General features: G+C 42.6%; 1 protein-coding gene across 1 annotated transcript in view; it reads left to right on the top strand.

Annotated features, from left to right (window-relative positions):
• dntt (deoxynucleotidyltransferase, terminal) overlaps window positions 1-25,373 on the top strand; it is a 59,444-nt gene extending 34,071 nt beyond the window's left edge. Inside the window, exons 9-11 of the mRNA XM_035400920.1 lie at window positions 5,387-5,635; window positions 7,664-7,747; window positions 25,044-25,373. Of these exons, the coding sequence (XP_035256811.1) occupies window positions 5,387-5,635; window positions 7,664-7,747; window positions 25,044-25,130 (420 nt within the window). The 3' untranslated portion in view covers window positions 25,131-25,373. The remainder of the gene's footprint in view (window positions 1-5,386; window positions 5,636-7,663; window positions 7,748-25,043) is intronic.
• The last annotated feature ends 530 nt before the right edge of the window (window positions 25,374-25,903 follow it).

Raw genomic sequence — 25,903 nt, 5'->3', positions numbered from 1 at the left:
TCAAAGCGTGAGGATTGCTGTCAATGAGAATTTCCTCTTCCCGTTTTGCTCTAGAGAACCCTAAAGTCAACAGGGCACCCATGGTGAACCGTATCCAGTTGACATGAAGTCCACATCTCTGTAGACCGAGAGTGAAAAGTAGCACTGGCTAGCAGCACCAACACTCTCGAGGAGGACATGAATGAACCAAGCTACCAGAAATCACCAGCTATTTCAAACCGCATGGAAAGGAAAAATCAGGGTTAAGAACTGGCTGGATAACATCAAGTTCAAGCAGAGTATACTCCTCCCTATAGTATGTGCACAACATTAACAACATTTTTTACAGGTTTTCCCAGGTTGCTTGACAATGTTTCTCCTAAAAAAAAAGATTACCTGTGCAGATTAATAACACTTAACCGCACTGTTAATGTTCTGTTAAAAATACTTGGAAAATGCATATGTCTATGCCATTCTCACGTGTTTTAAAATATGTCATTGCTATATGATATCTGTCACACGCTGGTGTGACACCCCTGAGAGGGAGATGCGGCAGTTCTGGTTGTGGACAGTTGGTTGCTGCATGGAGAGAGAGCGCACCCACATCAACACGAAATCGAATAAACAACCATCTTAACTCTTCCCCCTCACGGGTTTCGGGCGAAAACAATAAACTAAAACGACAGACTGAAATAACAAAGACAAAAGAAAATAAAACAGAGGGACCGCTTTTTCAGCACACCACTCGTAGCTGGCCAATTTTTCAGTTGACCAGTTTCTTTTTTTAGTTTTGCATGCTTGGACAGACGGAACTCAAAATAGACACTAGCTTGGTGTGTGCTCCCGGTCTCGGCCTCGAACTGTGGAGAGGAACACACCTTTAAGCACCTGGGCCGATTAGTTTGCGCAACCCAGGTTGTTAGTGCTCTCTCCTCTCTCCTCCAGCCGGCGCAGCCGAGACCAATCCGCTTTCTTGACGGACCAAATGCTATGAGGTTCAGATGTGTCTGTCCAATTAATTTTTTCAGTTTTCACAGGATACACATTTGTAAAGGAAAAAAAAAACGCCAAACACAATCGTTAAGGCATATGCTTACAAGGCTAAGAGGGCAAAACACAGCCTCATGCCAAAATGGAGAGTGTGAGACATGACATAATTTCCATAATCAGTCTCAAGCCGAAGGAAAAGCATATTTGAAATATAGTCAGATGGGGGCGGGGAGAGTGTGGTGTTAAGGTAGATTTGACAGAAATCGTAGAAAATGTGGCAGGATCAGAACTGCCTATGCCCCTTTGCCCCAGGATCTTCCACTACCCTCTGGGGTGGGTAAGAAGGTGTGAGCTGTTTGTGACAGCGTGTGACAGCATTTCTGAAGAAAAATAAATAACTATGTACAGATAAAAATAAAAAGCTGACCTTATATGTTGCATTAGCAAAGTTTGCCACAGATAAGTTGCTTAACTTGCAGAGCTATGAATAGATTAACTTCACGCTGCTTCGATGTTAGAACCTGCCCTGCTCGCTTAAATCCACGGCGGTAAACAGCTTTCTGCCAAAATCAGCTTATTTTTTTTTGACATGGTCTGACATGAGGCTACCTGCTGATTTCCGTCTGCTATTAACGCTCAGCTTCGCCGAGATGATTTGAGAGCAGCTTGGCGATACTCTAAATGCAAAGGAGCGCTTCATAAAATTGCACTTTGCCCAGTGCATTCAGGGGTCTCGTCTTGTCCCTGACAATCTCTACAAAAATGCGGATGCTGAGAATTAAGATGAGATGGTCGTTTTAATGGCTGTGGGCCAACATGCAATTATTCCAAAAAACACAGTGACCATATGAACAATCATCCACTGAAAAACTAATTCAATCTCAGTTTATTTTGCATCAGGTTAGTTAATAGCATAGTACTAAACAGTGAACTTTCACAATGAAGGGATAAAAAAAATGTCCATTTTGTTTTCCAGTTTTCCAGCTTCTGCTCTTTTATAATTAGCTCAATCATTCATTTTATTTTTGATAAAATAATGAGTTACAGCTAAAGAATGCACATGTATGCATGTTTATTTGTGTGTTTTACTCTTGTCCAATACAAAAGTGAACAAGAATTATATAGCTGTTTTAAAACAAGTAGGCAGACTAAAAGGTAATCAAGCTGGACAACACAGGGATGTAAACTTGTGCTTGAAATATTCACCTACATGCAGCTTGATTTAACGCATATGTAATGTAATGTAATGTAATGGTGCCACGCTAGATTCTTGAGCAGGACGTGTTCAATACACGTTCAATAATTCATGAATGCATTGTTAATACACATGTTTGGAATGTTATACTGCAGTGCTAGGTTAAGGGCAAGGGTATGTTTTGCTCTGTGTAACATGTTTACAGTAATGTCATTTGTCATGTAGATAAAGGTAGACATATTTTTATTCAAGAATGCTCATATCATTAAAGTGCTTGTGAAGACCTTATCTAGATTAACGTAAGACCCACTTCTTTCGCAGTCCCATTGTTGCTCATCTGGCCTGCGTGCGTTTGTTGGTGGGAAGTGAAACGCTCTCTCTAATTGCAGATGAAGACTCAGAATAGAATCCCACGGTGAGGGATCGGGGGCCTGGGTCTCCCTGCGTGCTGAACGGCATTTTGGCCCCCAAGGCTAATTAGCGGGGAGGGGTGACGGGGCGTGTCTCCTGCCACTTCGCAAAAAGGTTTTTGCTGTTGGTATGGAGCCCCCTGTGTGCCTCGCTCTCATCCCTCTTGTCATTTCTTAATAATTCCATCTTCCCTTTTTTAACAGTATCTATAATGGGAATCTGGTGCTCCAAATCTGATCCTGGAAAATGGCTGTAGAACAAGAGGTTTTCGTGGCAGTAGTGTAGTTTAAAAAAAATAAAAAGAATAATGTAAAAAAAAAAAAAGGCTAATGCTGTATGTGGTCACTGGGTGGTTATTGCTTTTTTAAAGATGGGAGTATGCGAGATACAGCAAATGGCCAGAGAGTGGGGGCTGCAGTAACTGAACAATTACCTCAGCAGCAGGAGGAATTAAATTGACAGTTTGTAATGTTAATCTCCTTACTGGTCCCAATTCAAGGGAAAAGAGAAGAATCAGCTTGCCCCAGATGCCCAGTGGAAATCAATTTGAAGGTTCTTGAGCCTACCCCCCCCCCCCCCCCCCCCCCCCCCCCCAGCTACTGCAGAGCCATCCCTCTCTCTCTCTGTCCTTCTTTCTCCCTCTAAACTGCAGCAGTGCCTGATTTCAAATGAGTTCCAGTGGTCAGGAAGTGTGAAATTTAAACAATTAACTGGACTCCCCACTGCTGAAATTAGTTTGGTCTAATCTCACTTCAAGACATTGTACTCAATAATGAATACCCTTTATTTCAGTAAATCAGTGGGCAAAATTAGTGGTGTGGCAAAGTGTGTTGGTTCTAATAGTATCATTTGTGTATTATTCCAATTAAGTCAACAATCAACATCCTTACAATCTTGCATATTTGTTCAGATTCATTGTAATTATCCCAAAACTTACTAAAGCAAATAAGTTTTAACACTGATGCTTTTAGGTACTGATTGTATTTACAATAGGGGTATTATTACCATCCCTAAGAGATTATTACTAATTCAGGAATAAGAGGAGTGTCATGGCACCGTGTATTTGAATTTCATGATGTGTAAAAACATAGAGAAGGAAAAGCTATTCATAAGACCATTTACATACCTATTCAAATGTTTATGCATAATTTTGTTAATCTATTGGCACCCTGTGATATGGATCTGAGACTATTCATTAGACCAGGAAAGAACCTGTTTCACTGTATGTCTTCTGCAGCAACTCGACATAGTGACATAGGGTACGTTTTCGTAACAATGTCCAGGGCCACAGATAGGGCAGGACATCTGGGACACTTTGTCCCTGGCCTGGGCCCAAGGGGGCCCCAGGATACAGGGTGCAACTATTTTAAATTTGTCTCAAAATATTTTTCGGGCCCTGTCAATGTATCTTGTGCCGGGCCTGAAAATTCATAACTGCGTTCCTGACAACGTCAATATGGGTCAAAATGAGAAAGACGCTATAATCTATTAATCATACGTCACCTGCACGAAGAATACATTTATACACATTTATATAGGGTAGTGATAACATCCCACCTGTCTTGGAGAGGTGATATTGTTATTGACACTTTTCTTTTTTATGCAGGTACGTATGCCACCTTAAAGAGAGAGCTAGTCACTCAGGAAGTTCAAAAAGGTGTTGGCTACTATCAACATAAAAACATAGTCAGGGACTTTTATGATAACCCCTTTTTCTTCAAGGAGAGCACAGCACCTACTGGGACCGTTAACTGCGAATACCACTGCGCGGTTCTTGTTTCTTTATAAATTACGTACATTGGAATAACAGCTGTGCAAATGATATGAAGTAGTTATGTAAATTTGGTCAGTTTTTCATGTTTCAGCAATTGTTTGGAACTCCAAAGGCATAAAGCCTCAGCATCATTTCAGGACCCCCTCAGCACTGCTTGTATGACACAATTCTTTTTGTGCTGTCCTAGTTTCACGGTGCAACTAAAACCGAACCACACTCTGAGTCAAAGCTTGCAAAGCCACGTTTGCAGATACACTCAGTGTGCCTGCTTCTTTTATGGGACTTTTTGTAGTGCATAGCACATGAATGTGTAGCAGTACTGTGTGTGTGTATGTTTAATAACCCATAGAGGTTGACTCCTAAAGGTCAACCACCTGGAGAGCAATTTTTATTGCAGCCTGTGAAAAGGTTACTTCAGGCACACCAGGAGCTGGTGAAGCCATTCTGGGAAACAGGAGATGCAACGTTTTGTCAATTTAGGTACATTATTTATTTGGTTAGCAATGTTTTCTGCAATCTACCTAACAGATTAAAAAAATGAAAACAGACAACATAATAAGCAAATGCATAAGTAAATAAAACAAATAGAATTTGCGATCTCAAGAATAAAAGCAATTTAAAATACATAAAATAAGACTAGAAGCTAAAAAAACGAAAGTACTTTTGAAAGGACGAAAAGCAATTATCAAAAAAAGATTTAGAAGAAGTCAGAACTTGCATTTTCACATCACAATCTAGGAGCCCTAACTGAAAATATGCATTTGAATCCTGGGTGAGTGACGTGGCTCACACTGAATATGTGACTGATTTATAGTCCAGGGTTTAAGTCCCAGAGGGTTGTGCTATGCTGATTTATCATGCAGAGCTGATTTATCTATATTTAACAAAGCAATTCCAGTGTAGAGCCCAACCTGATATCAGGCCCACAACCTGAAGATTTTAAGCCTGTTGTCATTTCTGAATAGATGGAATGACTATGTTGCTGTAAAACCATGTCTATTCTCTCTTCAATCTCTACACTCTCCTCTTCCCCAAAGGACAACTTGCTCTTCTGCGAACACCAGGAGTCCACATACGACAAGGGCAAGCTCCCGTGCCAGAGGTTCGAGGCGATGGACCACTTCCAGAAGTGCTTCCTGATTGTGCGTCTGAGGGATGAGCTGGTGGGCGGCGAGGCTCGGAGGGGCGTGGGCCACCCCCGGGGCTGGACGGCGGTGCGTGTGGACCTGGTGGCTCCGCCCGTTGATTGCTATGCATTTGCTCTCCTCGGCTGGACCGGATCCAGGGTAAGATTGACTTCCGGTCACATGAAAACACACCTGAGTTTCTGTTGCTTCAAAAATACAGAGAGGGGGCACTACAGAAAGGGACTGCCACATATTTAGAGTTTTTAAAAATAATTTGAGTGAGTTTGAAAAACACTGCTAATAAAAGAACTTGAATGCTGAGTGTCTCCTGTTGTTTGCAATTTCTGCAAGACAGTCTGTTATTTTTTTAAAAAAGCAAAACGCTCTCTCTTTGCGTCTGGCTTTTATATGAGGACAAGGCCCTGCAGCTGTGCCTGTGAAAGGGGGTACAAAATAAGCTGTGGAAAAGAAAGAGAGAGATTTTAGAATGCAGTCATGCTTCACAAGTTTAGCTTAAGAAATCAAACAGATTTCTTAAGCTAAAATGGGATAAACAAGAGAAAATCAAGAACCACTCAAAAACAAGTTCAAGGACAAGAAAAAACAGGGACAACTATGTACATTTGTTTAAAAGAGAATTGGCTATAAAATAATCAAAATCCACTGGACTCTCCCATTACTGAGCAGGACTTCAGAATCTCAAGCCAAATAAATCAAGTGGTCCTGATAGTATCCTAAATGAGATGCGTAAACATTTGGAATCATGGACTCATGGCCCTATTTTTAAAAATTGAGACAAGGTCGACAATTTCTGAGGCAGTTTTGTGAACAGTAACCTGTAGCATAATCAATACAAAATCACTAGCCTTCCTTACTAAGCACAATGTAAAAGTCAAATTGCATTGTTTCCAAATTGCCACACATCTAGCCTCATTTACACCCAGCATACCATAATTGACATAAATGCTGACCATAAAAAAAGAGAAAATAAATGCCTGTTTCATAGACTTCCAAAAAGCATTTGATTCTATTTGGCACAAAGGTCTTTTCTACAAAGTTATTGAAAGTGGTGTAGGGGATAAAACATGCAAAATTATTAAATCAATGTACACAGACAGTAAATGGAGCATCAAAATTGGCAACAAAAGAATAATTATTCAGCCAGAGATGTGAAATATGCCAAGGCTGCAACTTAAGCTTAACTCTATTTAACATACACATTATTGAATTGGCAACTAAGTTGGAGCAATCCGCAGTACCTGGTCTAATTCTTTATGACACTGAAATTAAATTTCTTCTCTATGTAGATGGCCTAGTTCTACTGTCACCCTACAGCAGGACTTGAATCTCCTAGAACAGTTTTGCCAGACCTACGCCCTGGCAGTAACCATGAAAAAGACCAGAACATGATCTTATAAAAAAGAACTAAATCTCTACATCAAATTTCACGCTAGGGACTAATGCGATAGAAACATGCACACGATACAATTACTGTACTTAACTTTGAAAATAAGTTCCACCCGCAAGATTGCCCTCCCCACCCATAGACTCGCAAATATTTACCCCCATAAGCCCTTTACCCCTCATTTCTGTGGAGCTTTGAGACACCAGAGCTTTTCTAGAACCCTCAAGCTGCTTGATTGCACATGGAAACCACAGCCAAAATAAAACAGCACATAATCGCATAGCAACAACAGTTAGAATAACACACCCTGAGGCTGGTTGCAATGTTTTTTCCCCCAACAGTTTTAGAAATGGCAACTGAGAAAAAAAAAGAAGAAAGTCAGAAAGACAGTGACACAACTGCTTAGATTTGTTTTAAATAGAAGTGCTTTAGATAAGCATCAGATTTTTCCCCCCCTTTCTATCTGTGAAGCAAGTCAGATTTTTTGACAGTTAAACTCGCAATTGCGTAAATGTTAATACGATGACGCTGGAATGTCACATGGTGCAACATTCTGCTTATGCTAGCAAAAGGACTTCATAGTTGGAAAACTGAGAGTTGATCCACTTGATATTGTATGTTGACATGTATCCATGAAAAAGAAAAAAGATGTAAAATCTAACTATTTCATCCACGAATGGACTGCGTATTTATTCTCAGTTAATTTGTTTACACGTGATGGTGGTTCTTTATGAATTGTGGCGTTGTTCATGGATTATGATGGTGTTCTCGCCTCCCTGTAGCAGTTTGAGCGAGACCTGAGACGATTTGCGACGCGTGAGCGGAAGATGCTGCTTGATAACCACGGCCTGTACGACAAGACCAAGGTACCGCTGCAGTTTACCCCTTCGACCGTTCTGCTTTGGTTTACCCCTTCGACCGTTCTGCTTTGGTTTATCTCTTCGACTGTACAGCTGTGGTTTACCCCTTCGACCGTTCTGCTTTGGTTTATCTCTTCGACTGTACAGCTGTGGTTTATCCCCCTGAACACAGAGGCAGAGCTATTCAACCTTTTAGCACTTTCTAGATTAAATAACTTCATCTGCAGCCAATAGTGATGACTGTTTAGTTGGTGGGAGCTGATTGGCTGCTGCGTGTTTGTGTGTGTGTTTGTGTGAGGGTGTGTGTTGTGCATATATACTGTATGTGTATCTATGCGATGGTGGGGAAGGGGGTTCTCTTTTTATCTTTCTAAAATGTATTTTTCTTCTGGTTTATCCACGTGAATGCAAGGACGGTGACTATAACTCATAGATACGTACAGATATTTATGGAATTCCAGGTGGTCACTGGGTTTAAAGCAGAGCCATCTGAGATGTAATAAGAGGCAGTGAACCAGAGGCCTACTGTTCCTGAGGGCCCTTATGAGCCATGCAGTGCTGATGCAGTGCACTGTGTTGCATTGTGTGTATTCCTGTCCATTTGTGCCAGCAGAAGGCCTTGAATACAAAACCGCAGATACTTTAAAAGTGTTACAGGAGACATTTTATATCTGCCAGTTTTCTCTGGAGAGCGGAGAGCAGGCAAAGCTGGAGCCAATGGAAGGACTGAAGTTGATGAAATGATTACACAGGGGTTTTGGCTGCACCGTAAAGCTGTGTGAATTCCCTCCTTACAGTATAAACACAGTGGTGAAATGAAACCGCAGCCCAAGCTTTTAGCGAGGCGCTAAAGACGATCCTTTTCAATAAACCCTCCTTTAGGAATAGAGGCTGTACATGAGAACTGGCGGCATTGCAGTTTGAGTGATAAAAGTAAGGCGTGTGATAGCTGCTTTCACTTTTTTAAGGAGCAAGAAGAACTGTTACAGTAGCTGTGAGGCCTCACAATTAACTGGGAGCTTTGAATCTCTGCTGTGTGTTACCATAAAGCCCTTGTGCTCAAAGGGTGTTGGGGCAGTTAGGGTACGTACAGGAATATCTCTCCTGGGGAACAATATTTTCATGTGCAATATGCGACTCCTTCAGTCCCAGCAAACAGTTTGTATTAGAGGAATATATTTAATTACTGTCCAGCTCTTTGTGAAGATCTCTATCTTGGGGTAAATACAAATAAATAAATAAGTCCACATTAGAAATTCATAAATGCACAACACGTAAAGTAGGTTGTTAGAAGGAAAATGAAATTAAGGATCATGCAATCCAGACCTGATGAGTGGGGAAAGAAAGAGGAAGTTGACATGGACAGTGTGTGAATTCAGGGGGAAGATTAAACAAGACATTACTCTTTAATGATTAATAATGTTTAATTATGTTTAGCAAGTCAGAGAATCCGCAATCACAGCCACCACAAAGAAAGAACTTGTAAGAAAGAAATTGTATGACTCACATGTGACCAAATGAGGACAGATGCTGGAGCATAAAAGCAGTCTGGGGGATGACTGTATATTAGTCGGGGGAGGGGTGTCCTAGTGCTCATACTGGTGCATCAGAAAGGGGTGAAGTCGTGGGGGCAGGGGTGTGTGGGGCAGGGAGGGCCACAGCAGCGCACGAGGCCGGCCGTTTTGACTGAGGAACGACACTCTGTCAGATCTGGGTCTCCATCGGCCCTTTCCCCCCGGGTTTTGGGTCAGAAGCCCTATCACCGACGGCTGACAGCTGTCTGCAGACGCAAAAATAAAACAACACAGAGAAACTCCTCTGTCCCTGCCCTCAGCTGTCCGACCCTGTTCATTCAGAACAGGAGGGTCGACAGGCCGGGTGGGAGCGAGGACGCAGTGGTCACATCACACTGGAGAGATGGAGGAACAGCCAGCCGTGGACAAGGTCACCTCAGACTGAGCTCAGGCTTGAGATGGAGGCCAGTTTAGCCCCCGGCAGCCATGGCTGAATGGTAATAGGCAAAAATGCTATGCAGTGGATATGGAACCTGGGCTTGTAACTCAACCCTGTGGGGCATTGCTGTTCAATCACTCAGCACGGTACTTCTACCTGAATTGCTACAGTAATCAGACAGCTGTATAAGTGAATAACCACTGTCTAAAAATAAAGCAAACTGTGCCAGTTGGTTGGGATATGGGCGTTTGCTAGGGAAAAATGACTCCCTCGACAACCCAATGCACCAAACCCTCCAAACACAGACGGGCTTCAGTCTCCCTTCCCAAGGTAATCTCATCCCTCTTACAAGGTTATTTTCTGATGGAATCATTTAACAGCGAGGCTTCTGTGAAGCTCAGGTTCTCTATTAGAGCCTTAATTAAGGTAATGAAGATCAATTAAGTGCTTTGTTTCGAGGGGCATCGTAGCTGAAACAGATCAGAGCATTCGCCCTGTCCTTCAGCCTAAGGCAGAGACAAGCAGCCCCCCCCCCCTTACCACTGGGCAGAGTTAATTGGACGATTCTGAACGTATGGCAGCAAAAGCTCAGATAATGACACTTTTACCACCCCAGCTTTTTTATAAATGGTGTCCTTCTTTAAATGAATGATTTTTCTCCTGATTTTTTGACAAAGCAGACGGTATTTGAAGAGCGTTCAGTGGAACATCTGAGAAGGGCAAACCTGACCATGTACGGCACAGCCAGGGAAAAGATAGACTTTGATTGCAGTGCAGCTCAGATTAATCATGCTTTATGCCCGGTGCTCTGCATGCCATTAAATGTAAAAGCACACTTAGAAAAGCAGTACGTTACTAAGTACTCACAAATTATGTCAATTTGGAAAAAGACACTTAGGCAATCAAGGCACAGTTGGGTAACTATTGACTGAGAGGGCAGTAAAAAAACTTTAAAGAACTTAGTCCACAACCTACCGCCTTTTAAAACATACTACAAAATGTTTTTTTTTTAACCTATAAGTGTTGGTTAATTAATCATTCTCAGGGAGCAGAGAGGCTGTGCTGTTAAGGCTCTGTCTGTGCTGTCAGTAGTTTAGATTTGAAGGTAAAGCTCTGGTGGATGTGCCCTCCGCCGCCCGTCTCAAGGTGTTACATAATTAATACGATGTACGGCATGATGAACGAGGGAGGCTGCGGATTTCATCAGACGCAGACAGTCACTTTCTCCCCAGAGCAGGAGGGCTTCATGACCTGCCTGATGCCCACAAACCCTTCCTCTTTACATTACCCTTGAAATGTGTGTGTGTGTGTGTGTGTGTGTGCGTGCCTGTGACTGTGTGGGAGAGAGAGAGAGAGAGAGAGAGAGTGTGTGTGTGTGGGTCTGTGACTGTGACTGTGTGGGAGAGAGGGTGTGTGTATGTGTGTATGTGACTGTGTGTGACTGTGTGGGCGAGAGAGAGTGTGTGCACGCACACAGTCACACTCAGAAACACACATAGACATACAATCACACATACACACACACTCACACACACACACACACACGTAAAGCGTTAAGAATTACATGAATATAGTGCACAGTGTTATGAATTCTAGATATTCACCTTTCTTGATTTTGGCATTAAACAGATTAAATCACTGAGTCATCTGTACCCAGGTACCTGACTGATAACAGGATTTAGAACTCATAAATCAGCCAGTCAATCAAGCATGTCACTGTTCATTGTGAACAATCCACATCCTGTACTTCACTTTCCTAAAGACACACTTACATTCCGAGAGTAATGTTTTTTTTAACAAGGCTCAGGATTCTTCGAACAGGAATAAGAATTTAGAGGGAGATCCAGGATTCAGTCAACATTTTACCTTAAATTTCACGTCATGTAAGCATTATTTTCTTCCCCCCTTCAGATTCACATTTTGACCAAACATAAGGTGCAAAACTCTTGTGAAGAACAGCAATACAAATGCTTACATTTCAATGTCAAAATGAAGGACGACCATTTGACTGAATCTAGGACTAACTTTGTAGCGTGCAGGTTAGTTTATGTGCTGTGCACAACTGTGTGCATGCGCTGTGCCCGCATTACTGAGTGAGCTGTGCGGTCTGTCGCAGTTCATACGCACACCAGGGGTCCGTTTCCTTTGATGCTGAGCCTGGCGTTTGGTTCCAGGCAGCTTGGCTTTGATGGGACACCCTGTCTGTCAGGATCGATAAGTCAGGATGTATCAATCTGTCTGTGAAAAAGGCCCGTCCACTGTCATATTCCTCGCTGCTCTTCACTGGTGCCGTCATCTCGATTACTGTAGTCATCAACAGGACTCTGAGGCCATTTACAGCAGTACAATCAGGACAAAATGGGGAATACGATACAATTTGCTAATGCATTTAGCGTGTTCTACATGTGTGGATTCACTGGTCCTTAAATTTGACCTATATAAAAATCATAATGAAATTCTTCCTTTTCAGAAACATGTACTGATAGAGTACTTCTACCTTGGCAGGTAGCTGTCCTAACCCATGCTGTCCTAGCCTTTCCTGATACTATCCTGTATTGCCTGGTTCCGATATGGTAGTATTAGCATCACATTATGTGCTACATCTGCTACCTTACCTTTTGGTCTACAGCAGGGTTCTCAAACTCAGTTTCTGGAGGGCCACTGTCTCTGCTGGTTTTTGCTATTTCATTTCCACCAGCCGTCTGTTTAGGCTTCGAAAAGAGGTATGCAAACTCTTTAGCAAATCACTTCAAATTAAGCATTTAAGTGCCGGAACACGTCAAAATCCAACAGACATAGCAGCCCTCCAGGATCTGAGGTTGAGATCCTGGGTCTAGCACTTATAGTTTCACATCAGAACACACAACACATTTAATTGCAAACATCGTCTGGGGTGATAATAATTGTGCTTTCTTTATGTCGGCACTGGGAGGGGTAATGAGTCATTTTCATCTGAGAGGTAAACCTATGGAGGCAGAAATTCGGTCTCATTCAGCACCTCAATCACAAGAGACCAGCTGTGACCCTGTGAGTCGTTAAAACTGCGTGGTCTAGGCAATGGAAGAAGCAGGAGCCGTTCTCCTGTCAGCAGGAAACAGGAGAGACGCGTAAGAGGAGAGGCAGGAAAAATGAAAAGATGAGGACTGTTGGATTTGTGGCTGTTCACAGCTCATCTGTCTTACATAGACACACACACACTCATATACACACACACACGCAGCAGGATTTCAACATCCCACCTGGCCCAGTCACATACTCCACAGAATGGCAAACTACTGGGCAATTGTAGGGCAATTGCATGGGGCATTGGGGAGTTCAATTTTTTGAAATCCCTCCCAGCTGGCACTGAGAGTGGAAAGGGGGGGGGGGGGGGGTTGGGGTTGGCAGCTGCACCACACTGGGGCATGTTTAGACAAAGTTAAATCATAAATAATAAAAAGAAGAAGCTTCCGTTTAAATTTCATCCGTCATAGAACGGGCACCTTCAGGGCCCCGCCCGACTGTGTGCTGCGACAGAGAGGTGGACAGGTGGGTGGGAGTTTCCGCAGGGTGTCTTTCACAGGCATTTACACTTCAGGGGCATTTTTCCCTCTTCCTAAATGAGAAAACGAGGCCGTCTCCCCCCCCCCCCCCATCCCCGTATGACTGCGACGAACCCTGCATAAACACATCTGAGTACATCTGGAACCAAAAAAGCTCCAAAACCTAGTTTGAGCCAAAGCCATTAGCGGCCAAGTGACACGGACAATTTTCACATAAAAAAATCATTTATACTCCTCTCTATTGAAGGTTAAACATGTTGACATGCAGAAAGATTTCAGTGTCGATAGGCCTCTCTGGTGTTTCATTACTTTGCGGGTTCTAGCCATCTCCAAAGGCCACTAAATTTCAGCTCAGCGGGTTCCATTTGCTGCATGGATACCGATAACAGAGAAACTGGCTTCTGTTCTCATTCATGTAGCGAGCGCGGTCATGCTGTGTTTATACATGCAGAACAGGTGGCTTAAACCTTCACCTTTGGCCCACCAGAAGGTGAAAGAAGTTAGGCAAAGAAGTTAGGCAGGAAGAATGAGAAGAAAATCTGGAATCAGTGAGAATACAGGTTGATTTGAACCTATTGACAATTTCTGTTAAACAAACCTTTTTCAAACATTGTGTGGAAATAGCTGATTTTATGTTATAAGAAGATATAAATACCTGATTGAAAAGTATGGCCTTTGTCATACAGTGTCATAACTGGTTATGACAAGCGTTATGTCGTGCTATTGATAGCATTTATCCATCCATCCTGATGAGAGTGAGCCTTTTTGCTGTCTCTCTTCTTGTATTACTTCATGTCTTATTGCCTGTGTTCTCCTGTAACATAGCGAATCTGTGCATTTAAAAATTTTAATATCTGATATTCTGGGGGTCTGTTTGAAGGCTAATACTTATGTCACAATGCATAGACTAATAGTCTGGTTGCTTCTGAAAAGCACCATTCAATAATAAAAAATTAAAAAAAAGCATCATTTTAAATAAAATGTGGCCTCTAATGGCTCAGTCTGAAGCAATCGCTGCTGACGCTGTGAGCGTTGGTATTCATCACTGAAACGCGCTGCTTGCAGAGCGAGCAGGGCACTGCTTTACGTACGTCACTTAAACAATCTGGGATAATTTGATGCATATCTTATTAAATTGTCTCATTAATTAAATTCGGGCTTACTCCGTTTCATGAACGTCAGTTGCGATTTGATTACGCTTTGTAACTTAGAAACAGAGAAAAGGGCTGGAGCTGGAGCTCCTAAGGCTCCACCAGGATATCACTTCTCCTTTTGGTTCTTTGATTCTCTTCTTCCATGTTCCTTAAGTCAAATTATCCCACAAAATATCTATTCCCTTAAAATAAAATCACATGAAATTTGGCTTTTCACATGTGAAAACATGCATACATTTTCATATGTGAATTCAAATATTCACACATGAAAAGAAAATGTCGTGAACTGGACATGTTCACATGTGATTGGCTTTTTCCCATATGAATGAAAATGACTACATACAGTACAATAACAAAACATGTGACATGAAATAGCATAAGCTACCTTTCCTGCTCTCATTTTATAAGTGGGATTATTTTTGTAGTTCACATGTGTACTCCTCACATGGCGTTTTTGGACACATGGTTTTTGAACACGTGATTTTTTTTTTGTAAGGGTTTGACCAAGATATTCCAGGCAGAGTGCAATAATAGCTGGCTCAAAAAGCACACCTGGCGTGAGATGCTTTCATCCTTTATATTTCCAAAGTCGATTATTTAGAAAAATCTAATTTACTCAGCTGTGTGTCACAGTATTATTAGCTACTGTTTCTTTCAAAACAAAAATCAGACCTTTGTAATATTGCTCTTTTCAGCTAAGGCACAGTGAGTCTGTTACAGGTCCAATTAAGTTCTAATAATTTCTCTGACATTCAGCTTCGAACAAAAACCAGAACATAACATAAAAAAGGAACATAAAAACTGTTTTTGCTTTGGGTTTGGCAGCCAATACACAGTAAAATATGCAGTCTTTATACTAATCCGAGGAGAATCCAGTGTACTCTGACAGAGTAAAATGCACTGAGCTGTCTGATACTGCTCTGTCTGTCAACAACTACATAAAACTAGATACTATAGTAGGGTTGCTGTGACTTAACCCCTCATTACAAAGACAAATGCACATTTGAAAGTTCAATGGTGCAAAAAAAAACCATAGGCACTGGTCTACAGAGATGTAGAAAAAAAGTGATATGGTCAGATGAGTCATCCTTCACCATATTCTCGACAAGTGGGTGGTGCATGTGTGGCACACACCAAGAGAACGGTACAGGCCTGAATGCTTGACCCCTACAGTGAGGGGGTCTGGTGGTTATAGTGTGGAGAGCATTTTCCTGACATGGTTCGCCTCCACTTGTCCCTCAGAGGGAAGGGGCCCTGCAAATCAGTACTAAGTTATTCTGAGTGATCACCTTTATCGATGAAACATTTCTATCCTGATGGGAGTGGTCTCTTCCAGGATGACAACGCCCCCATCCACAGGGCACGAGAGATCACTGAATGGTTTGATGAGTATGGAAATGATGGGAATCATATGCTATGGGCTTCGCAGTCACCAAATCTCAACACGATATGGGAGATTTTGGACCAATGGCTTAGACAGCGCTCCCCACCACAATCATCTAAACACCAAATGAGGGAATATCTTTTGGAATAATGGTGTTCCATCCCTCCAGTAGAGTTCCAAAGACTCCAGAGAATTTATGCAAAGGTGCACTGAAGCTGTTTTGGCAGCTCGTGGTGGCCCAACACCTCACTAAGACACTGTGTTGGTTTTTACTTTGTCACCCATCTGTATATAAACCTTTGATGAAGAACAATTCACTTATCTCTGAGAGGCTGTTCACTGTGTGACTATATTTTACTTGCACAAGAGCTGCAAATGAGGATGTTGTGATCACTGCAGTTCATTCTCTATTTTGTGAAAAGGAAAAAAAGTGATCCTGATGCAAGTGGAATTTTGAAGGTTTTTCATAGCCAGAAACTGGAATGTGTTTGTGTCCTGCTTGTGTAGTCAACAGCGCTGTCAGCTGTAAGGGATGACCAAAATGGTCTTTAATGTTTGTCCTGTCCATTAAAAAATGGTAGAAACTGTATCGACTCGAAGCTGAATCTAAATGGGAAAAGTCACTTGGTTGTAAAGCAGTACAACAATGCGTTCATATGGAATATTTTTATTTTCTTGACTCAATACTTATAACGGAACTGCTGCAACTGCCACAGCAGTCCCTCTTTTTGGCATGAGAAATGAACAGAGAACGTATTTAATACAAAGAGGATGTCACCTCCCACACAGAGACATCCCGCAGTGGGAGGCTGTGTCTGTTGCTTTCTCTGGCATCTTGAACTCCAGCCACGGTGCCTGAATCAGGCCTGAAAATTACATTCCAGGAACAAGGTGGCGATGAAAATGTGAGTTTAATTGTTTTAAAAGTGCAGTTGCTTCCACACTGCAGAGAGTGATCTGTAGAGTCAAGGCAGTTGTGCTCAGCCCCAGTGATATTGTGCCTCTCTGACATCCTGCCCTCCCTGCCGTCCCCCACACCTCCCACCCCCGACTCCCCCACCCCACCTCAGGTCTCCCGGGGCCCATTAGCATAAGCTGCGCACAGAGGGAGAACTATTTTTATAATCTGCAATTATGACTTGAAAAAATAGAATTAAATGTCGAGCTATTTTCACGGAAAAACCAACACCTGTAATCTGTTCCTTGTTCGGCTTTCGAGCGGCAGGTGAGTGACAGCGCACTCAGCTGCGTATGAATAGGACAGAGCAGCTGAAGACGCTAACGCGACACAGCAGCAGATATTAATGCTTAATTCTGGATCTATCTGCTGGAGAGTACCACGACTGGCAGTGTGACTGTTCATCACCCAGGTGAGAGCTGCAAAACCAAATGGACAATAAGCCTGTCTGTTCGAAAAATGTGTTCACGTAACTCCCATTTCAAAAACCACGTGGGAACACCCAACATGTGAAGAGTGCGCATGTGAACTATAAAAATATCCCAGCATATGAGAGAGGAAAAAGGTTACTGTACCTTCGCAATTTCATGTGAAAATTGTGGTTCACATTTTAAATAGTCAGTGATGTGTAAGTGTGTGTAAAAGATGCAAATGATTCGACATGGTCTTTTTTCTTTTCACATGTGGAAATTTTCATTCACGTGTGAAAAAGCCAATCGTGGAAAAATCTCCAGTTCATGCTAAATTCACATGTGAAATTGTGAAAAAGGCTAATATCACGTGATTCCTTTTTTTACAAGGGATGAGCCAAACATTTATATTTACTGGATCACATTTATCTATTTGATGCACACCCATTGAAATAACCTGTTCTGCCCTTAGAGAAGGGTGATGTTAGGTTCCTGGAGAGACAGAGGGACTGACGGTTTACTTAGCATGTGTCACACCTGTTAGGCACACGTGTGATTCTGCTTCTGAATTTCCTTTAGGAGATCTCATGCTTATCAGCAATGTATTCTCATTCTCCTCAGCTATGGAGCTTATTAGGATGAAGACAGATATTTAATGTCCTGGCTTCAGCTACCACTTTAATGCAGTCGTGTGCATGCATGTGCGTGTATGTGTGTGTGTGTGTGTGTGTGTGTGTGTGTGCATGTGTCTGTGTCTGTCTCTTTGTTCTGTACAGTGCAATTAAAATGAACTGTGCTAGCTTGTGAAGAATGCTTATAATTTATATATAAACAAGACTGATCCTATCTTGCTGACTGAATGGTCGGCTATGTGTCTCCAGGTAATGCACACGCACATGGCTCAGACAGATTAGCATCTTTATTCAAATTTAATATGGGGTAAATCAGATCGTATAACATCTGTCCCTCCTGCCTTATTATTACCAAACAACTAAGCTGTATTTTTCAAATTTGATTTAGCAGACACGTCAGACCACGGGACACATTTATAATATCCATCGCTTTGTTATTGAAGGCTCTGGCTAAAGACAGATTAATTGACTGAGACACTCACTGAACACATGCACACACGCATGTGCCCTGCATAGACACAAGTACAGGCACACATACATGCACAAGCCCCAGCCCCCCACCCCACCACCTTAATATGAGAATTTCATGTTGTGATTGGGATATACTGATCAGCAGTCTGAAGTATTTTCCCATTAGAATTAACCAGACATTTTCATTTCACGGCTGTTCTTTAAAAATATTTCTTCCAGGGGGGCATGCCCCCATACCCCCCCTACTGGGTTACAGTTATTGGGGTCTATGCATTTCAACCCCCCAATATTCCAACTAAAGTCCTTGGCACACACACATGCACACACTCACGCTCAATCAGTCTATACTTTAATCTGCCACATTGTTCCATGTGCAGGCATTAGCTTCTAATTCACTCGGCTCTGCTGAAATGTACTGAACACAGAGAGGAACAACAGGGCCAAGTTTGCATTTTGCAGCAGCTTCTAATTTAGCAGCTGCGTCCTGCTGAGGCAGCAGTCCCAGCGTCTACTGGAGGAAACAAATTGGTCAAGCTAAAGGCGCCCATTTGAGAGAACCAATTAATTATTAACAGAGTTTGGCAGAGCTAAGAAAATTCAATTATTGTTATTATTAGCAGTGGTCTATGGAGTCCAGCTGTTTAAATCTGGTCTTCAGGTGGTTAAAAAATGGTGGTTTTCATTCCCAAACAAGTGACTGATCTCCACAAAGCTGTGGTGAGCTGCATTACCTTTGAGATATAGTACCAAGCAGGCTGGCTCCTGTAATCACAACACCCCAAAAAATAAAAACTTAGCACAAGTGATTAATTATGCATGTGTCATACTGACATTGTGATGACATACTGACTGATTTCATGTGCACATGCTATGTTTCAGCAATAACTACGAGCTTACAACAATAAGTAACTGCTATTATTAGGGCTAAAGTAATAGCTAAACAATACAGTATCCCTTGCTTTATACTAAGTCTCACAGAGCAGGGAGGAACAGGAAGGAAATCAGAATTATTTGGTGGAAAGAATTGATGGTCTAATTGCCCAGTGACTCTTGTGCTGTCGTCAGCGTCTTCCTTGTGCCGCAATAAAGACCGATTAACATGGAGACAATCGAACGATTATCCTATTAATCATTTCCCTGGTAATAACAACCTGTTTTCACCTTGTAATAAAGAAAAAAACAATTAAAACAAAGAGGTTATTTACTATCCGCAATAAATCATTGGAAAAGCCTTTGGAGCGGGGAGTTAGGACCCAGATTAATCATGCCTAATTTAATGACACGTGTTCTGCACCTGCGCTGGAGAGGCCATCTCGAGAAACACCGGGTGGTGAGTGTGTTCCTGACCTCTAATGCTTCCCGTCAGCTGGCCGCTCAGACAGAAACACAGCCAGCTGCATCTGTATTAGTGTAGCATAATGTGCTCCATTACACCCACTGTTTGAGAATCCGTTGAAGTAAATAAAGGGTGATACTGTTATTTTAAAAGAAATAATTGAGGTGGACTTGTTAAGGTGGACTTTTGAGGACGTTGCCTAATTTTATTACCTCCTTGTTACATTATTGCACATTGTGTTGCATGGTATCAATATGCACCTATTTCTATGGTAGGGAAAGGGTCACATATTTTAAAAAGCAATATTTGGGAGGTTAGGTAGAATACAAATTGTGGCCGTGACACAATCTATTGTCTCTAATTTACTTTATGAATAAAGATTAGGGGCATTTTAATTTTTAATATGTGTCAGACTCATTCAAAGTGACTTTTATATTAATATGCAAATTACGGATAAATGGATTGCAGTGGCAAACAGGAGAGCAGTGGCCAGTGGTGGCGAATGGCGCGTAACCTCTCACTCAGCAGTGTGTGTAAAGACATCAGATGCCAGATGAAGCACGTGATCAGATGCTTTTGTGCTTGAAAACTCATTGTGAGGTACTGCCCACTGTTAGCTAGGCAGAAAGCTAGCTCAACACAGATGGACCAGAGGTTGTAGAAATCAGGGGGAAGGTTGGCACAAATTTTGGGGTCGGGGTGCAGGAAATAATAAACCACACCAGCCAACAAAATCCACCACGAGGAATCCACCACTATCAGTCAGTCTGGGAGGGCCCCCCAGGCCAGAACAGTTAAAGTGATCCAGATGTTCGATCAGCGACTGACCATCTGGAGTAGACAGGAGATAGAAAACACCCAGTAACAACTGTGCCAGTTGTCATCTTGTGTATGGCAAACCTGGCACCCTCCTTAATGACAGATTTATTAAACATCAATAACTTATTTGTAAATGATTTATATATGATGTCTTAAATGCTTTAATCTGTATATGTAAAAAGATATAATTCTAAAAGCTTTTGTTAAATTCAGCAATTGTGCATTATTAACTCTGTAGTCACTATAACTGTGTTTTGGCATTTCACATAATTTTTAATCATGTTGTATTAAAAAATTAATATAAATAAATAAATATATATATCATTTAAATTCAAATTCAAAGCCAGTTTGTGGTTGAGCAAGCTTCTCAAGTTCCTATTCCTGGTCCTATGCAATCACACAACCTAACAAGATACTGACCACAAAGTTAAGCTTCAAAAATTAATTTACTTCTATTGTGAGCAAACATGTACAGTATATTAAAAAAACCTCTTAAACTTTTTAACTTCATTTATGTGATGAAAAAACTAAAACTGTCTCAAACTTCTTTTGGCTTCTAAGGCCATTCTGCTCTGAGCTTTGATTAAATTGCTCTCATGTTTACAGTGCAGCTGTGTAATAGCCTAATATAATAAAATGGAGTGTACAGAAGGGAAGAGAATGTTATATTTAAAAATGTGGCTGTACTGAAACAGATAAGGGTTTGCATACAGTAATAATATTCCCTTACAAGTTTTTCCCTGAAGTTTTTAAAGAACCTTTTTAAATAACAGCTTTCAGTCTCATGACCTTGAAGCATGATTTGCTCTAACAGACGCTGTCTGAGTAATCATTTGATTCAGACTCCAAAGCACCAATGAAAGGACAGGGCAGCTATTACCATATGAAGAAATTGAGAATCTTTGAAGAAGTCAAAGATTAAATAACTTATCTGAACGCCTCTACAAAGCGTAGGTCAGTGGCCAAATGGTTCACCATTTTCCTGCCTTCTCCTCTGAAGCACTGAACAAGTGCTGAAATGGGTATCAAGAGACAACAAAGGGAACTTTCCGGAACATTTAAGGGGACATTCTGGAAAGATTTAAGGGAATGGAAAACTGGTGCTCAGCATTGCTGCTGTGATTATGAAGCCTGCAGAGAAAATGTGTCGTGGAAGAGAAAGATAAAGTGAAGACGAGTTTGAACATTATGACAAATATATTTCCTCTTGTTTGTTTTTTTAAACAATTTAACGAATTATTATCATTGCTTTAATAGCATCATTATGTCTTTTCAGATTACATCTACTTTTTCTGGATGAATTGAACACACAATGGAATCAGGTTACTAAGTCCTTATCTGAAATCTGAAAAGGTGCTTTTGAGACCGCGGTCATTTGTGTTTCTTGTTATTTTAGTCATTTCCAACTTTTGAAACTGAAACCATAGCAATGCAGCTGGTGTTTTTTTTTAATCAGGGGTAATCGATACGGAGAAGGCTAGCGGTGATGAGCCCATTTCGCGGCTGGCTGGCGGCCTGGGAGGAGGGCGAGCCCCTCGTAAACCCACGGTGACGGCGGTAATTATTAGGCAATGGTGCCATCTGTGTCTGGAGCGGGAGTGTGAGCGGGCGTGGGAGTCGGCCAGAGTGCTCCGCGTGGGCGGACAGACTGGACAGTGGCGGCCCCGGCGTCGCCGGCGTTATTAATAACCGGCTCATTAAGTGCAGCCGGACCTGGGAGATTAGCCGCTCTGACTAAAGGAGCAGAAAAACAGGCGAGGAACGCGCGGTTTAGCGCCTCCGGAGCGGCGCTAACGTCTGCGTTCAGCACCGTTTGGGCAGGAACGGGAGGGAGGCTGGCGTGACTGCTGCAGAGACAGCGAGAGGGGAATCAGCAGTGTGCCAAAGAGGAGCGCGTCGCGAAGCAGCCATGATGTCCACCACGCATACGTTAGGGCGTATGCTGATGGTGTACAGATGGGGAACGTACTCCTGCGGAGTTACCTAAAAGAACGATTGGATGCTCTGCTCTGGTCGAAGTGTTTTTCCATGCAGCTGATGCAGACTGTTACAGGGTTGAATCCTGGTGCTGAACTCTGATGCTCTGTGACACTTCACCCATCTGTTGCTAAAGAGCTTTGTGTGGTTTTCCACCTAGAATTCAGATCTCGTCACCCATTGGGAAAACAGCCAGTACTGTTACCTGGACCCTGAAATTCAGTTATTATTTAAATTTTAGAAATTATTTCTGCACCATACTGTAGTGTAGAGTACTGATTAACTTCCTGTGTGAGACATAAAATCCAGAATTGTATTGAAGCAAAAGCAAAAGTCTCTTAATTGCTGTTCACAACTAAACATCAAAAGACCAGCCAGTATTTGCAGTTTAGGTATTTATAGATATGCATAAGCAGGGCAAACTACATTAATATAATGCAAACTTATGTTTGTAACTTTTAGAAACTGAAAAAAGAATAATCATAAACACATGATAATATTGCATTTTTAGTGAATAACCCACAAAAGAGATAAGGACAGCCAAGAATCGAGGTCAATTGAGGTGAAGGACTACGGCTATTAATATCAAACCATTAAAAAGCTACCCAAAAAATAACTCTTTCACCTCATTTTCTTCATCTGCAACACATGTTACAGTATATTGAATATAAAATGCATTAATCAGGCACTGTCTCATCTACTCCCACGTCCACCCACCCACCCGTCTCCCCCACACAGGCTTTTTCACCGGGCTCTATGAGTGGGTCATCTTTTATCATTTAGTCTGTGCAAGTCTCTCTGGAAAAAGGCCGAGATATCGCATTATAAAATATGAGCCATCTTCTGGAACAGTTCCTTTTCAGCAGCTCACAGGGACCTCTGACTTTACAACATAAAAAATAATTGTAAAGGGGTAAACATTTTACTCTTGTGCAGTCTGCTAAAAAGCCAAAGCAATTAGATCGGCTGGCTCCTATATTTTGTTATTTGTCTTTTGCTTTAACCAGCAGCTTGCATACAAAGAAGCACAAGGCCCATTTATTTTAAGTATAAATGTAGTTGGTGGTTTTCCCTGGCCTGCTTGCTTTAGGGAAAAGTTGCATATCTGGTGAATGTGTTTGATCCTTCATTTATCTCGAGGTTTGTGATGTGGCCAGCCGAGTTTTTGTGGCATGGCATGTTGATGTGTTGCTAGAGCTCACTGTAATATTTAATCACCAGACACGTCCTGCTGAGTTTCTTTTAACTGTTGACAATGACCCGTCACCACAGTCAACAGTATGTGGCTTTCATCTGCACAGAGTTTATTCCATGCAGTTATTTCTCACCATTAGATGAGCGGTGGGGGAGGGGGGGGGGGATCAGACTTCATAATTCATACTCTGGCTGTATTTGTCTGTGATTTTATCAATGAGGACACAAAGCTAACAGGCCGGCTGATTCTGGCTCTGATAGTGTCCTATTCATTTTCCCTGCATGCCTTGAGCCCCCCCTTGCAAATCAAACTGCTTCCTTCGGTGTATTTGCATTATAAATAACGTGCCTGGCAGGCAGGACTGTGCCTTGAAGTGTTTTTAGCGGTAAATGTGCTTGGATACGGGGTTGCCGTCCCTGTGTTTAGAGAACTGGGTCTCTTCCGGCTGTTTTGTCCCTCCTGTCAGTTCTGCCTTATCACTTCAAGGCAGGATGTGTGATGAACACAGCTCCCTCTCCGCTCCCGTCCGTGCGAGGAGGCGGCCCTGATACCGTACGCTCGCTGCTCGTTACGCCATCTTGCCTCCGGCCTGCCCCTGCTCTCTGTTTTGAGCTCCGCTCTGGCCGGACCAAAAGGTCACGCTTTCTTCAGTCCCCAGAAGAGACCGCGCGGTCCTCTTCGGCGTCCTACTGCGGCGCACGGATCTGCGGATGAGAACGGCGTTCCTTTCCCTCGAGCGCTCTGCCCTCAGGTCACCGCGCGCTTTCACAGCAGTGGACTGGTGTGGAGAGACGGCCGCTGTCTGCCTTAAATGAAGCCTCTTCTCCCACCCGCTGCAGCGGGGCTCTGTCTGTTCTCTTCCTGCCTTGCATCTCTGCCTTGGGCAGCTGTTACTGTAGGTAGGTGCGCATGGAGCTGGAGTTTTTAGAGGTTATGGGTTCAACTCCTTGTAACCTTGAGCCAAAGTGCTTGACCCATTTGCTGTAATAAAATATACAACTGCATTAATCCATGAAGAGCAAAAATCTAAGCATTTCCTCTGGGAATGGGGACCCCTGCTAAGCAAATAAATAATGTTATGTAATCATTAAAGTAGGCTTCTGTAATATTGTGATTGCAGGTTTTCGCACTTTATTTCAGGCTCAATTGTGTCTGCATATAATAAATGCATTTGAATACATGGCTGGGACGAGTTACATAATTCTTACATAAATGCGTGTGTGTGTGCACATGTTTGTGTCTGTGTGTGTGTGGGTTTGTGTACAATTGTGTTTGCATGTGTTTGTTTGTGTGCATATGAGAGTGTGTGTGTGTGTGTGTGTGTGTGTGTATGTGTGTGTGTGTGTGTCTGTGCACATGATGTCAGTGACATATGGTATATAATTTACGTGCATTGCACCCATTTATTCTCCACTCTAATGACGGTTGTGCGTGATTGGGTATAAAATTAATGTTTTGTTTGTTTCTCCAGAAAGTGTACCTAACAGCAGAAACAGAGGAAGACATATTTGCTCTTCTGGGCCTGGAGTTTATCGAGCCGAGGCAGAGAAACGCTTGAGTCCGCCCCAGCGGAGGGCCGCTCCCCACAGCCATCGTCTCGCGCCAGTAGGGTCCCTGCCTGAGACCTCCGAAAGAGGGCTTAAATCATCACTGAAGAGTAGTTTTGGTGTTTTCGTCTTGGTCTTCAGCGCTGTGCTGTGCTGTGCTGTGCTGTGCTGTGCCATGCAGTTTTTGGCTCTGCTTCCTCGTAGTCTTAGTCGGCTGCTGATGCGTATGTTAATCTAGGCTGAATAAAAGCTTGCCCTTGGTGGAACGGGCTCGATGAGTGTTTTGTCATAGTCGTAACCTTTGCAGACGGTGGCGCATTCTCCTGAACCCGAGCCAGGAGGAACCCGGGCTCGGAGCAGGGAATGAGAGCGCGGAGAAATTTAAAGGGGCCACAACATCTCGGTTTTGGCCTCTGCTTCCATCCATTCACTGCCGTTCCATCAGAGCATAAATGAATAGAGGAAAAATAAATGTTTTTTCAAATTTTTTTTATTTCACGGTCACGACCTTTCCGTTCTCACTGCATCACGATCGCAGCTTATCGCCAACAGGCCATGAATCACTGTAAGAGAGAGAGAGAGAGAGGGGAAAAATCATATCTAATCTGCGTTGATTCTGGAGAAACAGGAGACTTCTCCAGGGCCTCCTGACGCATAGCGCCTGTCAGATCACATTAAGGGCCGCCTCAGGTCGGGTACGGCCCGCTGCCCCGCCGTCTCCATGACAGCGTCCGCCGGCCCTCCAGCTCACGCTGAGACGGACGCTTCCATCTCACGCGGCTGT

This window comes from Anguilla anguilla, chromosome 18 (assembly GCF_013347855.1).
Source record: "Anguilla anguilla isolate fAngAng1 chromosome 18, fAngAng1.pri, whole genome shotgun sequence".
Lineage (NCBI taxonomy): Eukaryota > Metazoa > Chordata > Actinopteri > Anguilliformes > Anguillidae > Anguilla > Anguilla anguilla.
Note: the sequence above shows the minus strand (reverse complement) of the source record. Positions and strands in the feature narration are given on the sequence as shown.